Here is a 17,717-nt window from a genome sequence, read left to right as displayed (position 1 = left end):
TTCACTTTGAGGATAATAGAATATATCTGAAATGATGAGGTTAAATGAAAAATAGGACTCAGATTCAAGTTCGAGATGAGAAAAGCCTGAGAAAGGTGAGGGGGGTTCTTGACAATTTTCTAAGGCTCAGTAAGAATGCAATAATAATTGCACTTTTAACAGTCTTTAAATGACACTTCTCATCTTCTCAGGAGCTCTTATGTGTACTTCAGCTTGTACCTGGATTTGGCAGTAATTCACATACAGACACTACTGGGTGATGGCCATGACAAATAAATCTACTTCTTTTTATATATTGTTCTTCAGTTTCTGTTGTGCCATTTTCTGCCATAAATGGCGTACCTGTGACTGTGGTAGATACTGTCACTCTTATTACAGGACTAGCCAATGAAAACGGCTGCAGGGACAGCAGGTTTTGTTTTTTTTTTTTTTGTTACCAAAATGTGCATTCTTAGCTCATTACCCTTTGTGGAGAAATGAACCACTTAAGAGTGGACAGGAGGATTTTCTTACACCGTTCTTTCTGGTGTACAGGTCTGTGAGGAGGTGGGGACAGAAGGTGGAGTGGTTTCAGCTTCCCTGGCACTGCTTGGGAGGGGCAAGTGGAGTTTTAGCCCTCTCTCCCTTACATTTCTGTGCTGTGGAACCAGGTGTGGAGCTGTGAGGGGCTGAGCACAGCTGTGCCATGGTTATGCTTGGATCCCCTGCGTGGGTGTTTGTGCAGGAAAAGCTGTGTGGCTGAGCTGCACGAAAGGGCAGTAACCAAATAACTGCCTAGTAAATTCCTGGGAATGTATTTCCCTTGTACAAAAATATTTATAAAGGGAATGTTCATTTGCCAGTTTTGAGCAGGAGAAAATAGATTGAGGTGAAATTACAAGAGAACAGTTTGAAGGGGAGGCAGGGCAAAAGGAGATGCTTTGAAATCAATCACACACACTCCTCTTGCACCTGCAGTTCCTTGGATAGAGAAAATGAACCTGGGCCTCATTTCCATTCATACTAGTTTTTCAAAATGGTTTTAGAATAACTCAGAAAACCCCTCCCAAAATGAACCTACCAAAACACTCTATAAAACTATTAAGAATAGTTTAAGAAAGGAAGATATTCAAACTTTATAGGTTGTTCAACAAGCTTTAAATAATAGTATAAATTACTGCAAGTGTAATTTTTCAATTATTTGCTTAGTGAGTAAAATAATTTTTTAAAAAAATTAAAACTGCTTAGTGGATCTTTTCCCATTCTGCCAGAAGAAAACATTGATTAATTTCAAACATAGGGATAACTTTGGTGCAGTCTCTACAGAGATCTGATAATGGTGATGGAAATTAAGTGGAAGTACTTAATGGTGATTTAACTCTGTCTTGCACTTAGCTGTGTCTTGCACTTAGCTTTAAAACTGACTATATTTTTCAGTGAGTTTTGGTGAAGGTTCCAGACGAATTTAGTCATATCTGTCTTGTCACTGGAGTTGAGAAGAGGAAGAGTTAGCAATGCATAAATAAGTTTTCAAGGATTTTGGAAATAAACTTGTGCAACGTCTTCATTAGCTGTCTGAAATCTGTCTCAGTGTGAACAGGATTATCTGTGTGGCTAAATCAGTAATACTAGCCATATTAATGTGTTTTGGTCATGTGAATTGTCCTAGTGAAGGGTATATATGTCTGATAAGAAATATTTGATACCCATCAAGCATCAGTGTGAGTGTGTTCTTGAAAATGCAGTGGTAATGGTTGAACTTTCAGGCTAGTCGCAAGATTTTTGTGCCACTGAAGGCAAAAATAATTGCTCCTATGCAGAAGTTTCAAACATATTCTGTGTTAGGACTAAAGCATCAACTCATAGCACAGATGGACAAAATTCTGAGCAATCAGCAAGGTATCTCATGAAAAATTTATTTCTGCTTCCAAGTGTCAAAACTACTTCCTGCAGAGCTTACAGATAAAACTAGTTCCTGTCAAGCTGCGTACCAAAGGATGGAGAAGAGGAATTTGTTCACCATTAAATAACTTCTAATGTGTAGAAATACTTTCAGAATATAGAGGGGGGGGAAAAAAAAAGCATGGGAAGCTGGGACTTAACTCTGCTTTTAATGTTTTGAATTTGGTCATGGTGGTGACTATTATGTTAATATTTGAGGACAGACTAAACACTGAGAAAGCTAAACATATGTCCTGCCTGCAACACCAATTAAAACAAAAAAGCCACTTACACTGGGTGGAGGGAATTCTTTTCACAGCAATAAGCAGAGGTTACATTAGCAGTTGATGTACAGAAATGTTTTTTGCTATGCTGTAACTACTCAAAAAATAGAATGAACCGAGTTTATGTACTGGTGGCTGAGAGTGAGGACTGCAAATGCTTGTGCTTTTGATTTCTCTCTTGGTTAAACATCTTGTAGGCTTGTCTGTCTTGGGGGTATTGGGAAAGTGATGGATTTAGTCCTTTGGTCTTGGGTTTCCTGGGGCTTCCAGTACTGAGAGGTGTACATTCTTTCCCCTTTTGTCTAATTTCCTCCCTTTGAAGTGGAGATCAGGCTTCCATTGAAAGCAGAGGTTGTCCAGATACATGGCATATGAACATCTGACTTTATTTGAGAGTACATGAAAGGCTTTTATTAGTTTCTTTTAACATTTCTGTCTCGTAATATCATCTTAAATCACACTCTGAAATGAAATCATAATATTTGCTGCCTAGATTCCTTGTGTGTTGTAGAAAGCTTAATGCCTTATGTACAGGATCTCTCAAGGCCTAGCTGAGATTTCAGCTATGCTGCCTTCCATATGTTTGGAAAAAACCCTTCATCATCTGCATCCAATTTAGCGGAGCTGGAATGCTGGAAACATGTTTTGTTCCTGCTGAAATATAACTGCAAGTGCTCTGCGAGTGAAAGCATCACAGTGGAGTTGTTCCTCTGTGTGTGCAAAGCAGAGGTGTCCAAGTTTAGCTGCCTTTATTTATTTGTAAGTTTGGATCCATATCCCTTTGGTGTGGGCTGAGCTGGAGGGCAGCGGTGAACCCACGACGAAGCCATCGGGTCAGCTGTGGTTCCACTTGGCTCTTGGTGTGGGGCAGAGGAGCCCTGTGCTGCTTCCCTGCTCCTGCTGCAGGTATTGGCTTGGGGATCTCACGTGTTCTGAAGGAGCTGCTGCTCCTGGAGCTTCCTCCCAGATCCTGGCCAAGGACACTTGGTGATGGTTGATATCTCAGTAGCTGATACTTAGACTCTTCAGCAGCCTTGGTGCACAAGGTAGGTAGGTGATGCTGCTCTCTTACAGTACCTAGTCACAAATAGCAACTGGATTAGCCATTTTCTTGTTTGTTTTACTGAAACATGTGGCAAAGTTCATCATCCTAAGAGGCAAAGTGTGTTGGTGCTGTTTTGTATGTGTTTTGTCCAGATTCCTTTACCAGCCTATTGCTGTGAAGCTGAATGCCTTCCACAAACAATGTCTGACATCTGTTATCTTTGCTGGATTGTTTTTCTCTGTGTCAACTTGGAAATTGTATGTATAAAGTGATTTTTTTATTTATTTGAATCTTCCAGGGCATTTCACTGTTTTGTTAGGAAATGCAAGGTCAAATAAATGTTTTTGATGAGTCTTGCTGTTTACACTTAACAGCTCTGAAGCAGCACCAGCAGTATTATGTCTTCCCAAAGACAAAGGCCTTAGGAATAATTGAAAACAAAAAAGTGAAGAATTAGAAAAGCTGTGCCAGAGCTAATATAAGACGAGAAGTCAGGTCACAAGACAATAATCAGTGCATCTGTTCTGCAATCTTCCAAAGCACAAAGTTCTTTGTGTTTTCTAGAAAACCCAACTGTTGCTACAGTGTTGTCTGTTTGCACTGGGGAATCTCTTTTGTTAAAAGATTAATTATCTTTTTCCATTTGTAAAGGTTGAAATATTGTCTTGAGAACCACTGTGTCTGTTGGAAGAGAATCTGAAGAATCCTATTCCATCTTCATCTGTTCTAATTAAACTTGGTTCCTAAATTTGGGTGAATGATGGATCAAGGTGATAAACCACACAACTCCATGTAAAAATAGCTTTCTATGTGGTTGATACCTAGGGATTTTACCTTCCAACTTAGAAGACCAGAGTTATTTTTCAAATCATTATCTGACCAAGAGAAGATGAAAAAGTAAGGGTGTAGTTAGGGTTGCAGATAAAGAGAAAGAGGAAGTATGAAGTTACTAGGAGGCTGGATTAATTTAATTGGCTTTTCTGCAGTGTCTGTTCTGCAGTTTTCTGCAATACCTGTTCTAGAGGTTGGCTGTGAGTATGATTCCTTGGGAAAAATTGTCCTTAACTGGTAGTTATAAAATAATAAAAGTCACAGCTGTAGCTTTCACCCAGCTCTACTGAACTGGCTTTGCAAATGGAATAAACTGTGGTGCTGATTGTTTTAGCAGTCAACTCATGTAATTCATACTTTCCAGAATGCACCTTATTCTGCAAAAAGAAATCCTCAAACAATCTGTGCTTTGGCCAAGAAGGAGCTGCTTGGGTTTGTGAGACCCTGATTTAAACTTCATTTGGTTTCCTGCACTGATGAAGCATGTTGCTTTTGAAATGCAGGATGGTGTTGGTGCAGGTCACAGATAACCTGAATGTTACAAGCAAGGCAAAAAAGGTGTCCTTTTCTTCTTTATGAAAATAAAGAACAAAAAATCAAGAAAGCAACAGTGCAGAGCCATGATGGTCATATGGAGGGAGATGGGGCATTTTTGGGGTTTGGATGGCAAGGCTTCTCTGCTGTTTTGACTACAGTAAAGTGAAATAGTGAGGCCAGTCTGACTGGAGGTGATAGCCTCCTTTCCCTTGGGCATGCTGATATTTTCCTCTTTAGATAGTGACTTACATAAAACACAGACTCTCTTTTCTGCAAAGGGAGTTAATAAGAAAAGGTAGGTTTTGCTGGTTTGTTCTTGATGCTATTTTATGCTGCTAATGAGCTCTGTCATTCATAGCAGAAGAAATTTATATTCTCAGGATACCTTGCCTCTCTTAAATTAGATAAATTGAATAAATGGAACTCTGTAAACATGATCATGCCGAGCACAGTCTCAAAGTGGCTACAGATCCAGGAGCCACTATATTTGGATTATTTTTCTTTTGCTTTTATGTCTATTTTTCTGAAGTGTTAGTCCTAGTTAATGTCAATTTCTCTTTTTGTAGCCTGCCTAAAACCTGGAGAGTGTCCAATGTTGTTTGCTACTAGTTAGTACTTTAAAAAAAAATCTAAACATAATGTTTTCCTTAAGTTTTATGTAGGTAAGTAACATATACACATTTACTGGTTTTGAATCCTTTTAGGTGAATAGCTTAACTTGGTTTTCCCTTTTTCATTTTGGGTGCAGCAATGTCAGCAAAAGATGCTTACATGTTTTTAGCTGACTTTCAGGTCACTGAAGGTAAGCAGTTACTTGCTGAAGTGTTCTTGACTCCAGTTCTGCCTCTCCTTCAGCTCACATGGCACAGTAGTGACCAGAAAGAGACACGTGAGCATAAAGTGCCCTTAGGAAGGTGTGCTCACCTTTTAGCTGGGGGTTATGATGGTGGAGTGTGAAGATTGTGGATGCAACACAGCAGGGTTGGCTTTGCTCTTAATGGTTCCTTTAGTACAAGCTGGAAAAGTAGATGTTAGCATCCATGCACAGATTGGCCTTTTAAAGGGTAAGGACCCCAGTAATTTATTCCATTCCCCCATATGAATTCATTCTAGAGTCAAAGGATAGTGTTGGTGCTGATTTAGAAATTCAGGGACAGTATTCACTTTGCTTAGAGCTTTACTGGAAAGGGCAGTACCACAATGGTGTTATTTTTCATTTACTAATATATGATATTTTTTCATTTACTAAAACAAATTAAGTTGCATGGCATACATTGCTGCTTTCTGAAATATATAGGAAGGATCGTGGACTCTATTTTTCTGATGTAAACTTGGTCTTACAAAAGTGAAATGTTAGTTCTTAAAGTATGAATTAATACTTTTCCTGGGCAGAAGATGGAAATGTCAACTGCAAAGTAATGGTGCTTATTTAGAGTTGGCTTTTTCAGTGGAAAGACACACATCTGCTTTTTAAAAAATCTGACTATATTGTCTCCAGCATTCTAGTATGGAAATTTATGTCAGTATGGTTAATGTTTTTAAGTGACAGATGCAATTACCATTTACATAAAACATTTCTGAACAGCATTAAAACTATACTGATTCCTGTTTAAAAGTAGGTCTATTTAAAGTTTAGGTCCTGCTGGGGCTGGCACGCAGAGAGGACACAAATCTTGGCTCTGGTACTAAGTTTAGTAGGAATGGAAGCAGATGCACCTCTGAGGTTGCCAAGTTTGAGCCTTTGGTTCTGACTTGCCCGTGTTTATTTGAGTTGGGACAGTGTCAAGGAACTCCCTGAGGCTGGGTGGGTGCTCACTACCTGTGTACAGTATGTGCCTACCTGCTTAATATCCATGTACTCCTCTGGATGCATGCAGCACAGCTAGGAAATGGGCATGGTACTTCTGGAGGCAGTGTAGGCACTGGCTGTAACTCTGTCAGTTCCTCTCATACACTGGGGCAGGGTGCTCCCACATGCACGTCTGTGATGCCATGATCCTTCTGGGGAGGAGCACATGGAAGTGGGAAAGATCGGCTTCAGAGGAATCTCTTGGCACATCACCAAGGACTGCTGTTACTTGAACTTCTTTCTACTGACAGGGATAAACATTACATTGTGCAGAGGAAGTAATTTTGCATGAAATGTTCATAGCAAATACATTCAAAATAAGTCCATGGATTTCTCTTTGTCAAATGTGAACCAATGTAAGACTTTAAAGGTCATTGTGGGCTGAGTTGAGGTGGGTTGAACTGTCCTTTGTTTCCCCTGAGGCTTCTATAGAGTCACCCAGAGATAAGGTTCCTCCTGCTCTGAACATCTAAGTATCCAGAGAGATGTTGCCAGCCAGTACTTGGCTGTGTTAATCTCTTTCCAAAGTTTGGGACTAAATTTGCTCTGACCACGAGAAGAGTTTGAAGTGTGGTGCAGGCAGCAAATACTTGTCTTTATTCCTCTCACTCTCCAGCAACTACAAACTCTTTCTGCAGAACCTGTGAGCTCCTTTGATTTGCAAGTACTGCAGCAGATCTGAGAGGAGGCTTTTGCTGCCACAGACAAACTGGAATGTGTTTTTGCTGCTTGGCAGCACATTTAGGGAATTTCACTTGTAGCATCTTAATTCTCTTGATCAATTTTATAAGGAATGTGCAAGTCTGAACTGCTGTGAATTGGACAACATGGAAAGTCCTGTTGTGTTGGATTTCCTAAAAAAGCATTCAGCCTTGTTTCATTCTCAGTGATTCACTGTCAGAGGGCTGCTGACATCTGTACTCAGATGTCTTTTGCCACCAATCTTTGAGAACAAAGAGTAGTGCTAGAGATTATTTTTATACTTTGAGAGATCATCTGTTGGGATTATGCTTGGGCACAACTCTTAATCAATTCTTTTGCAAGTGAAGCCAGTATCTGCTGAAGTATTTGCCACTCACATGTGGGAATTAAGTTACTTTTAAGCTGCCCTTACTACTACTTTCTCCATGTAAAGTATGAAGCTGTAAACAGGGTTTATGTATTTCCAGTGTCAAATATTCAGAGGCAGTGTTACCCTTTGGTTGGAAGAGACATCTGGGACTTGAAATGTCTTTCAGCTGTTCCAGATGCTGCTTTTGACTTGCTCCCTGACCTTTTCACTGCTCAGTATTTCAGTTCCTAAGACTTGTCAGCTGTTCTGCATTTTTTTGTCTATCTTGCATCACTTGACCCTTTCAGCTATCAGAGGCTCTTTATTGCCTTGTCTGTAGTTTTTCAAGTTCTCCAGATAGTTACAGCTGATCTGCTCTGTGCAGCTTACCTCTAGCATTGCCAGTTGTGCAGAATTAGACACTTGAAATGAGAGTCTGGGTAGAAACCTGGCAGGTTAAGGACCACTCCATTCTAATGATAGAATAGTTTTGTGTTGGGAGGGACCTTTTAAAGGTCACCCAGTCCAGCCCCTCTGCAATGAACGGGACACCTTCACTTTTCCAGTCACTTGGGTAGCAGCAGCCTTGTCTTGCAACTGTGTGCTGCCATGTGAGGAAAAAGCTGGGGGGGTATATACATAATGGGTAGCATGCAAAAAAGCATAACAGAGATACTGTTATCCTTGGAAGTTGTTGCTGAAGTTCTTCAAAGCCCTTTCCTGTGCTGTGACATTTTGCAGCCACTCCTGAATCAGGTATGGTGTTTGTGTGTGTACCTGAGAAACAATACACAGACAGATTGTGTGCAAATGTCTGCCAGTTACACAAGTCTTCTACAGGTGGAGTCCATCTCCACCCAAAAAAGTTAGGGATTAGGAAGTGATGGTGAGGTGTCCTTTCTAGGTGTTAGGAGAGAATCTGTGATCAACAAAGTGCTCCTAGCTTTGCAATTTTGTTATGGCTCCTGTTGCCGCAGCAGTAGTGGGAGGACAAGAAAGGAGAAAGCTGCTGTGTGGATTTTCACAGAATAGGACTGAATGGCGAGGGCAGCAAAAGTTAAAGCTGTGAAAATTAGTCCAAATGCTGATCTGACAGTGTGATGTGATGCTGCAGTAACTGAAAGGCTGCTATTGCTTTGCTTTTACAAAACTGTGCACATGTTTATTAACACTAGTCATTATCACAGAAAATAAATATACACATGTAGAAGTGGATGTTTTCAAAAGTGCCTGACCAAATGTGTTAACTAATTCCTGTTATAATTCATAAGAAGTTGAATGTCTTCTTATATTCTTTATAAATCCTCAAGTCCTGTTTTATTTGGGCTCTTTATAGCTGTGTTTGAATTCCTGTAAGAAAACAGTAGGCTTGTAAAGGTTTGGCTGGTCTAAGAATGCGTTAGAAAATTCTGACATGAAAATGCAAATGAAGTACTAAAGACTTGTATTTGACCAAGGCCTCAGTTTTCTAGCAAAATTACTGGGTCTTGATTTTTGAATTGATCCCAAAATGCATTGAAAAAGTAATGGATGTCTTCCCCTCAGCTGCACCAGGCAGTGAATATCACCTGCTGCAACTTGACTGCTGATAATACCTCTCACAGTTTTTTATTGCCTAAGGAGTTGGATTTAGGCCTTGGAATTAACATTCTTTCAAGCAAGGTATATTCAGGCTGTCCCTGTTAGGACAGAAGTGAGAGTGAGGAATGCAGAGCAGCCAGGTGATCTGTGCCTAGGAACATTACTGCCAGTGCTCCAAGAGGTTTGTTAGATGTCTCAGAAAGCCTGTTGGATAAATGTATAATGTCTGTTCTAAAAGTTTGTGGCAGAAAGCTACTGGCAAGTGCACTGCTGCAGGTTTTGGAAGCAAGCAAGAGAGGAATGCTGTAAGATCTCTCCTTGCAGTGACAGAAACTGAGACATGCTCCCTGCAAAGTAAAAATGCTAAGCACAAACAGAAAGTTAGCTTAGAAAGTTATTAAGTATGTTTTTACCTCTGACATGCTTTTCCTTCTGTGTGCAGTATCTCATTGGCACAACAGATGAGTAGCAACTGATTTGCAGTATCCTGATGGTGGGAAATAGGCCAGTCTTCTGCTTCCTGCAGCAGTTGCTTACAAGCCCATGCCTCTGTTGCAGCAGAGATTCAGGTGTCTTGGGATGTCTTACCAGCAAGATGAATGCTGACAGTGTTTTCACATACTAAATGATTTTAAGAAGTTGCTACTCAGTAAGACTAAATCAAAAATAAATTGGAAGGAAACTCACTGGTCAAAGGCAGCAACTCTGAACCTGAAAGATACCAATGAACTCAAACACACTCTGGATAACTTGTTATAAATGAGCTGAGGGAACCCAGAACTGGACATCACTTGGAAAGAGATGTAAGTGTTGAAGTATTAATCTAATTTTACATAGCACCATTGTGTCACAGAGACTTTTATGAATTTTGTGTGTGTTTATGTATTTGGCAGATATGTTCATCAATAACCAAGCCTATTGTTGCTGCAAAATTTCTGCCTCTTACTGCCTATCCGCCCATGTGTCTGGTGTAGAGAAGTCATGTCTCTGCAGTGTTGTGTGTGCCTGCTCTTTTTTGCTCTTTTTGTGAGAGCAAGGGGATTAGATGAGGTGGGTTGAAAGAATATGGATCTGGGGCAGGCACTCTGGCAGCTGCCCACTTGTATCCATTTTGTGGCAGGCTGACATTGGGCTGCAAAAAACAGCATTTGAGCAGTGGCGAAGATGAAGAGTTACTGGAAGTGAACTCTGCTGATGTTTTGCATGCTTGAAATGTGCTATCTTGGCCATGAGAAATTTCAGTGAGAAGAAAAACATTGACTGCAAACCACCAGGGTTTCTTGCCAAACAGATCATCTTCGTGCAGTCCTGTGGCTATTCTTGTAACTGGATCTGGTGTGCTTTAATGAGTTTCTCTGACTATTTCCTGGCAAAATGCTGGGATCTGGGGGAGATGCCCAATTTCATAATTAATGTATTGAGTGAGTGGTAGCTGAGGAGAAACACTTCCCTGCTTTCTGTGCCTGCTGCTGGCACAGACCTTCCATACTGGCAAGGAGAACATAAGTGCAGTTAGTTGCCTTCTAGACAGACCAGTGAGAGAGGCAAGTGGCTTTATGGGAGCAGAAAAAGGTTGGATTGGGGCCAGCAGTGGTGGATGGTGATGGTCTCCATGGGCCAGGAGATGTTGATGCAGAGCCAAAGTGTCAGGGAACATTTCTCATTTTGTTTGCTTTGCACTCCCGATGTCCAGACAAGCCCAGGAGAGTGAGCCCACAGGCAGCCCCAAATGAATATATTGTATAGAATTTATTCAGTTCTGGTCATTACCTAAACTGGAGGCTGGCCAAGTCAGTAGAGTTGACTCTGGCAGCGAGTACAAGTTGTGTTTCCTGTTGAGAAGATGAGTTTGAGGAATATTTTCATTTAGTGCTGAAAATGCACGGCTTTCTGCCTCCTCTTATGAGACTGAGAGGACTGGGAGTATGTTGATGTAATTCCACACTTTGTCATGTGTTGTTTACATACTGTTTGCACCTCACTGTTCTCTGCATCAGTGCCAGCACCCTGATATTTCTGCAATTTATTTTTATGATCTTAGTGTTGAAACAGCTGTAAAAACAAGCAGCGAAAGTGAGCCAGCTGCTGGAATTTCTGATTCCAAGTCTGGTTTGTAGTAGGCAGACATTGAAAGGGAAGGATATATGAAAAACAACAAATAAACTTAATCTCAGGACTAAATGCAAACAAGTTAAGTGGCTGAATTTTTTACTGCTGAAGAGAGTTAAATCACTAATGAATGAAATAATATAGGGGTTTTTTTGGTACAGAGCATCTCTAAGTGCATACTACTGCTTTAAAGGAGATCTCGCACTGTCCTGTGAGGACTTGGGAGCAGTAGACCTGTTGTCTCTCCTACACCTCATTTAATATTGCAGAAATAGATAGAAATTTTACCAGACAAAGAGATGGAGATGTATTAACATCTCCCTTGGCTAGATAAAAATTCATATCCTTACTTTGTACACTGATATCAGCACCATTGGCATGTGACTTCATGAAAGAAAATAAAAAGTTGCCTTTCATGCAAACAGCTAATTGGTTTTGACTTTGGTATTTAGATTCTTGTTTGTAGTCCAAGTGTAATAGGGACCTAATGTCTTTAGCACTGCAGTGATAGATACTGTATTTAAACTCCTTTGTCCCTGCCTTGAGGCTTGCCCAGGCAGCAGAGATGAGCTGATCAGCTTAGCAGTTGTGCACCAAGGAGCACAGGGTAGCCTATGGGTAATGATTTTGTTGCTTTTTTCAGTTGCAGTAATTCACCTGCTGTTTACAATGCTTCCCAAAAATATTTGCTAATATTCACTTTCTGAGCGTGTGAGTTGGAGGGCTGCTTCTTGGCATCTACTTTGGCCCAGCCAAAACCCAGCAGCATCCAAGAGATTCCTGCTTGTATTCAGAAAATGCCCATTGTGAGTTTGGTGCATTTCCTTTTGGAGAGGGGGTGGTGTGGTCTGAGGACTTGTCAGCAGGTTCATTTTTGTTCTTGCAACTGTAACCACAGACACACGCACACAAAAATTTATCTGCTCTGCAGAGAGCCAGAGATGTTTGTATGTTTTGTGGTGCCACTTGGTTCAAGTAAATCTCACAGTACAAGTGTTCTGGGTGACTCTAGGTGAACCCTAAAGAGACAGAAGGATTTCCTTTCTCTGAGAAGAATACCAAGTGATTTAAGTTTTGATCTTGCAGTTTGTACTTTGCTGAAACCTGTGTGCCTGTGTTGAGGCCTGTTAACCTCAGTGGCACAGGGCAGTGAGGAGCTGTAACCATGGCAAGCAGATTCCAGGATCCACCTCAGAGCAGGGATGTGAAAACAGACTGTATGTGGGTATTAAAAGAGAAAAAGCTCTAAACACACAACGGAGGTGGCAGCTGGAGAAGTTGTTCCAAAGGGAATGTGTGAGCAGTGGGAAGAAGGAGCCGAAGGAAAAGAGAGCTGAAAACCACTTCTGATTGGAATCTATTGATTCCTTCTGTTATTGTGATTCATTTTATGTGACGTAACACTGTTTATTAATTGTCAGAGGGATGATCTCCTCTGTCAAAAGATTGTGTTATCTGTGTTTCCAGTCTGCCTTAGAAACTGAGTAGATCCCTTTGCAGTGGCAGTGCTGATGTCCATGCACCATCTTCAGTGAAGGTCTTTTGCTGTGTAGGGGACCCAGAGCAGGCGTGCCAGGCTTGGACTCACTAACCCACTTTGCTAAAGTGACAACATGAAGCTTCAGTCTAGATGTTCTTAGAGAGATCTGCTGCCTGCAATGTCGATAATATTTCATTCTTTTCCCAAACTGATGTTTGGAAACAAAAAGGCTACCTAAGAAGCCAGCTTTTCTGGGCCCTAACAGCTGTGCAAGCTCCTGATGAGGCAAGAGATTGCCAGTGGCAGTCTGGAAAGAAGAGAAACATGTTGTTCTTCAAACACTTAGAATGAAATTTCATGATTGATTTTGCACACTGCTGTGTTTGTGGTCATAGTCACATTTTATTCTGTTTAGGTGTAAACTCTTTGGCACATGTAGATTTTGGTCTGATTTGTATTTTAACTGGAAATAGCAGAACTTGCAACTCAAAATCATTTGCTTCTGCTCTAGACTTAATAGGAGAGCAGGAAAAGCTTTATGACTATGAAGGTTTAGCGCATTACTACATAATTGTATGTACAAAATCCATCAGGATGAGTCATGACTGTCCAGAAATGGTTAAAAGGTATAGTTTTAATAAGGCCAAAATGCCACATGAAACTTTGTCAAGTTCAGTTCCACAATTCAGCTCTAGTTTTGACAGTTCTTGTGCCTTAAGATGGGCCAAAATTCATTATTTGCCAGATGTCTATAACAAGTGTCTGGGCATACACTCCAGTCAGGGGTTGCTTGTATGAGGTGATGTGCAACTATTCTTGCATTTCCTGTCCCATTCCTTTAAATGGACTTCAGTAAAAGAAGTAAAAACAATAACAAAAAAAAAAAAAAAAAACAAAACAAAACAACCCTGCTTGTCTTGTGTGGCAGAATTAAGCTTTGGTGAAGCAGAGGCTTTTTGAACATTCCATGAGAGCCCCAAGCCTGCCAAAGAATTTTAAATGGGGACTTCCAGTAGTCAGCTGCTTTCCTTAGTCAGAGGAAGTACTGTAAGTTCATTCCTTGCTACTGCCTGTAACCCAGCAGAACTCACCTCAAGAGACAGCTGATGTCTTCTTCAGTGCTGGTCAAAATGCCTTGCACAGCAGTTGAACATACTTTTGCCCACTTTTTAGCAGTTAATCATTATTTTATAGGCGAGTAGTAGTTCTCTCAGCTGATGGGGTGCTGGTATGAGAACAAGCATGTATATGGCAAATCTAACACGCTTCTGTAGCTGAGATGTGTTTCTTTTCCAGCTGTGTTGAAAGGAGCCAGTTACTGCCTGCATAATAATCTAATGATTTTACCTGTTCCTCTTGTTTGCCCAACAGGAGAGTTGCCCACTGCCAGTATGGAAGAACACAGTGGCTCTTCAGAGGCTCCTGCCCTGAGCCCAGGGCAGCACGTTGCCATCAAGTGCGGGTGGCTGCGGAAGCAGGGGGGCTTCGTCAAGACCTGGCACACGCGCTGGTTTGTCCTCAGGGGGGACCAGCTCTACTATTTCAAAGATGAGGATGAAACCAAGCCCTTGGTAAGTGAAAAGAGGAGATAGGATGGGAGGTCAGGGAGAAAAGTAAGTTAATGCAAGCAGAATTGTCTGGAGTGTAAAGCACCAAACTTCTCCATCTCTGTCACTGACTTAGTGTTGGATTTGGGATTTTGATTACACTGAGTCAGGTCTTGGCAGTTAATGTGGTTTCCCCATCAGACTCATTTCTAAAACTTCCTTTCCCAGGTCAGGTTTTCTCATTTCTGCATTTTAGAAGGAGAGGAGTATACAGGAAGTTCAAGTAGCAAAAATCATCAGTCAGATGGATTTGACTGAGGCCGATGAATAAGCTGTATTTGAAAAGATACTGCCTTTTTTTTTTTAGTTTTTTTTTTTCTACTTTGCAGAGTATCCCTGCTTTGTGTCTTCCCACATAAGACCCTAGCCTGATACATTGCCACCTGTAATATGGAGCAGACTGGTGTGTGCCTGGCTGGTTCTGTTGTAGTGAGTTACTGCTCCTTAACCTCATCTCCTTTCCTAGCTATTTAGCTTTTTCATCAGCATGCTTCAGGGCTGCCTAGCCCCAGAGTGCCAGAGGAATAGAGTTAAATAGTGCTGCCTCTTGGGTCAGTCTCTTGATAGCAAGGATCTCCTGCTAGCACCTACAGGGGTATGATAGTCTCATGTATTAATGATTTTCCAGATGCTTGTGACTTTCAAAAAAAGTTTTGACATCTGTGAGTTACTTCTGTGTAGGTACTAAAATATGATCATCACACCTGTATTTTTTATGGCTACTAAATTCCTGATGTATACCTTTTGTATGGAATTTCACAGGGAGTTCTCAGAGATGTAAAACCCATCTAATCCAGCTTCCTGTATGGAACAGACGTGACACTTGGCCAAGCTTTACAGCTTGGATTATGGTGCACATGCTAAGAAAAGTATTCAGTCTTGAGGAAGCGGTTTCCTAAGTGTGAGCTAATTTCTAAATACCTATTTCACATCTTGCTAGCTGTTTTCCCATAAAATTATCTCAGTGTAGGTTAATCAAATAACACATTGTATATTTACACAAATTATATGATAACTACTTTGAATGTGAAATAGTTAATAATTTCTGGGAAATACAGCATATTTTCCACTATATATATATTTTTAATCAAGAGTGTAAAAAGCAGCCATCAAAGTAAAATGTTTGTGGGCCAGATCCTGGGTTTCCAGAATATAACTCTGCTTCATAGTACTTGATATCTGCTAGGATGCTTGCATGCAAAGACTTCATGGCTTTTTAAGAGGTGGTATAATGCTGCGTTTCATGGAACCTTCTACAGCCCAGAGCCCAAATTACCTTCTTGTCCATCTGCTACTGACCTCTGGGATGGCTTCAGCAATATCCTGTTGACTTTGCTGCTTCCCTTCTGTCAAATGGAGGTGGTGATTCTGATCTGATACTTGAGATAGGTTAGGTAGCAGCTTGTGAAATAACTAAAAGCTTATTTGAATTTTCCACTTTAGTCTCAAGGAAGTTCATAAAGAAATATAAAGTAGGGTGGGAAAAGTGCTGAGAGAAGTGTAATTTAAAGTATGCTGATAGGTTTGGAAAATTAATGTGTCTGTCCAAGTTAGGATCAGTCAATAGCTCACCTTGGTGTAGCTTTTGAAATGTTTCCGAAACAAACTGCACAAGTGTCAGTGCCTGAAATATGTCCCAGGTTCAATGCCATATACAGAACTATTTTTTTCCCATTACATTGAAGGGTTTGCTGCATTAACTGTGACAAGAAAATCACTATGACCTTCTGGGAGCCCTGTTGTTCTTGCTGTGGAGAGCTAAAGCAAAGAACTCCACTGAGAACATGAATTTTCAGTGCATAGGGATATTAGGAAATGGCAAGCATATGTTGTTATATTGGATCTGTATTTAGGATAAATACCTCTTTACTGGAGGTATTTATTTATAGGTATACTACTACTGGGTTGTATGATTTACAGATGTACAGTAATTCTTTTAGACAATAATATAATGGAGGAAAGCTAATGAGGTTTTGTTTCAAATCAGATTTTAGTTTTAGTTTTGCTTGCTGGTTGGTTGTGTTTGGAGGGAGGCAGAGAGCAATGATTACTTGTAGTGAGGAATATTCTAATTGCATGTGTATATATAATAAATATAATTGTGTGTGTATATATATGCATATATTTATAGAAGGTGGAAGAACTATAGTGGGAGAGGACAAGACAAGCCAGAGAGCTTATATTCATAGCTTATATTCATGTTAATGGGAATTAGAGAAAAGCAGAATACAGTTTCTGGTGCAAATTCAGCAGGTGTCCTGAGCACCAGTCTGCTTAACATTTGGGCTTGGCTTCTGTTCAGTCTGTAAAAGATATTATGCCATGATATTTTGTGTTTCTGAAAGTGTGGGAGATGTGAATGGAACCAAATTTTAGAAAAATATTATGATCTGTCAGACTTTAGTCTCCAAGTGACTGTGTATAATGGAAGAGAAGGAGGTACAGTTCGTGTCTAAACCATCAGTAAATGCTTTGGAATTTCTGAAGCAGGCTCATTTCCTGCTAGTAACAGAGATGGGTACCACATATGCTTTAGTCAGTGTGTGTACATCTCCTTGGCGTCAAGGCTATTAAATTTAAAAGTCATTAACTATCAGTGTGAGAGTGGGGAATTGCCTCTGCCAACCTGTGCCTACAGGCACACAGAGCCAGTGAAGAACAACAGAAAAAAAAGCAGTGCACAGCTGTTACAGTCAAGGTCAGTGAATTGTCATTGATTCTTTATTATCATCAAACACATGGATCTTTCCCTTGTAATGTTTTGTCAATAAATTAGCATCTGTCATTTGCTCTGGTATCCCTGAAATATCTCTGAGGATCTGGCAAAGATGGCATTTCTGTTTACTGAAGATGTGTGTTTGGACAGCAATAATCTAGTTAATTCCACAGGAGGAAAAAATCTAACAAATAAGTGAGTAAGCCATGTGAAGGAATAAAATCTGATTTCTGATAAATCTGTGTTATCTCTACTGCTTGGAAGTGATACTGGATTTTGCTTTCTGAATTCATTTTACTGTTTTGTGCTTTAGAAAGCTAGTTTTATGCTAGATCTGAAGGTCAGCTCTTCAAGCTTGAAATGTGGGCAGCTGAAAGAAATCAGAATTCAGTGCTCCCTCTTCCACAGTACAGCTGTTGTTTAAATTCAGCCCATGAAAATTAGTTTCTTCCTTTCTTCTCTCCAATGGTTAACCTCTCCACGGTCTTGACTGAAGCCGGGAGGAGGAAGTCAGTGCCGGCTCATGAGACATTGTGCTTTTTCTGTGGTTCTGTGAGCAGGAGAAGGGAGATGTGGAGCATTGTCTCCTTTTTGCAGTTTTGCTGTCTCACTCTCCCAGTGTTACTGAGAAAGTGGGAGCAAGGCTTGGTACCTTGTACTGATGGAGCATCGTTGGTGGTAGGTTGTAAATGAACAAGAATGGACAA

At 40.5% G+C, this 17,717-nt stretch overlaps 1 protein-coding gene across 1 annotated transcript in view; it reads left to right on the top strand.

The window, feature by feature from the left end:
• The window catches only part of ARHGAP24 (Rho GTPase activating protein 24), a 183,116-nt gene that overhangs the window by 15,664 nt on the left and 149,735 nt on the right, over nt 1–17,717 (top strand). The window contains exon 2 of the mRNA XM_036382895.2: nt 14,059–14,258. Coding sequence (XP_036238788.1) covers nt 14,079–14,258 — 180 coding nt within the window. The 5' untranslated portion in view covers nt 14,059–14,078. The remainder of the gene's footprint in view (nt 1–14,058; nt 14,259–17,717) is intronic.

The sequence above is a fragment of the Molothrus ater genome, chromosome 4 (assembly GCF_012460135.2).
Source record: "Molothrus ater isolate BHLD 08-10-18 breed brown headed cowbird chromosome 4, BPBGC_Mater_1.1, whole genome shotgun sequence".
In the NCBI taxonomy this organism is placed as follows: Eukaryota; Metazoa; Chordata; class Aves; order Passeriformes; family Icteridae; genus Molothrus; species Molothrus ater.
The sequence above is the reverse complement of the archived record's forward strand: the minus strand, read 5'-3'. Positions and strand labels throughout refer to the sequence as shown.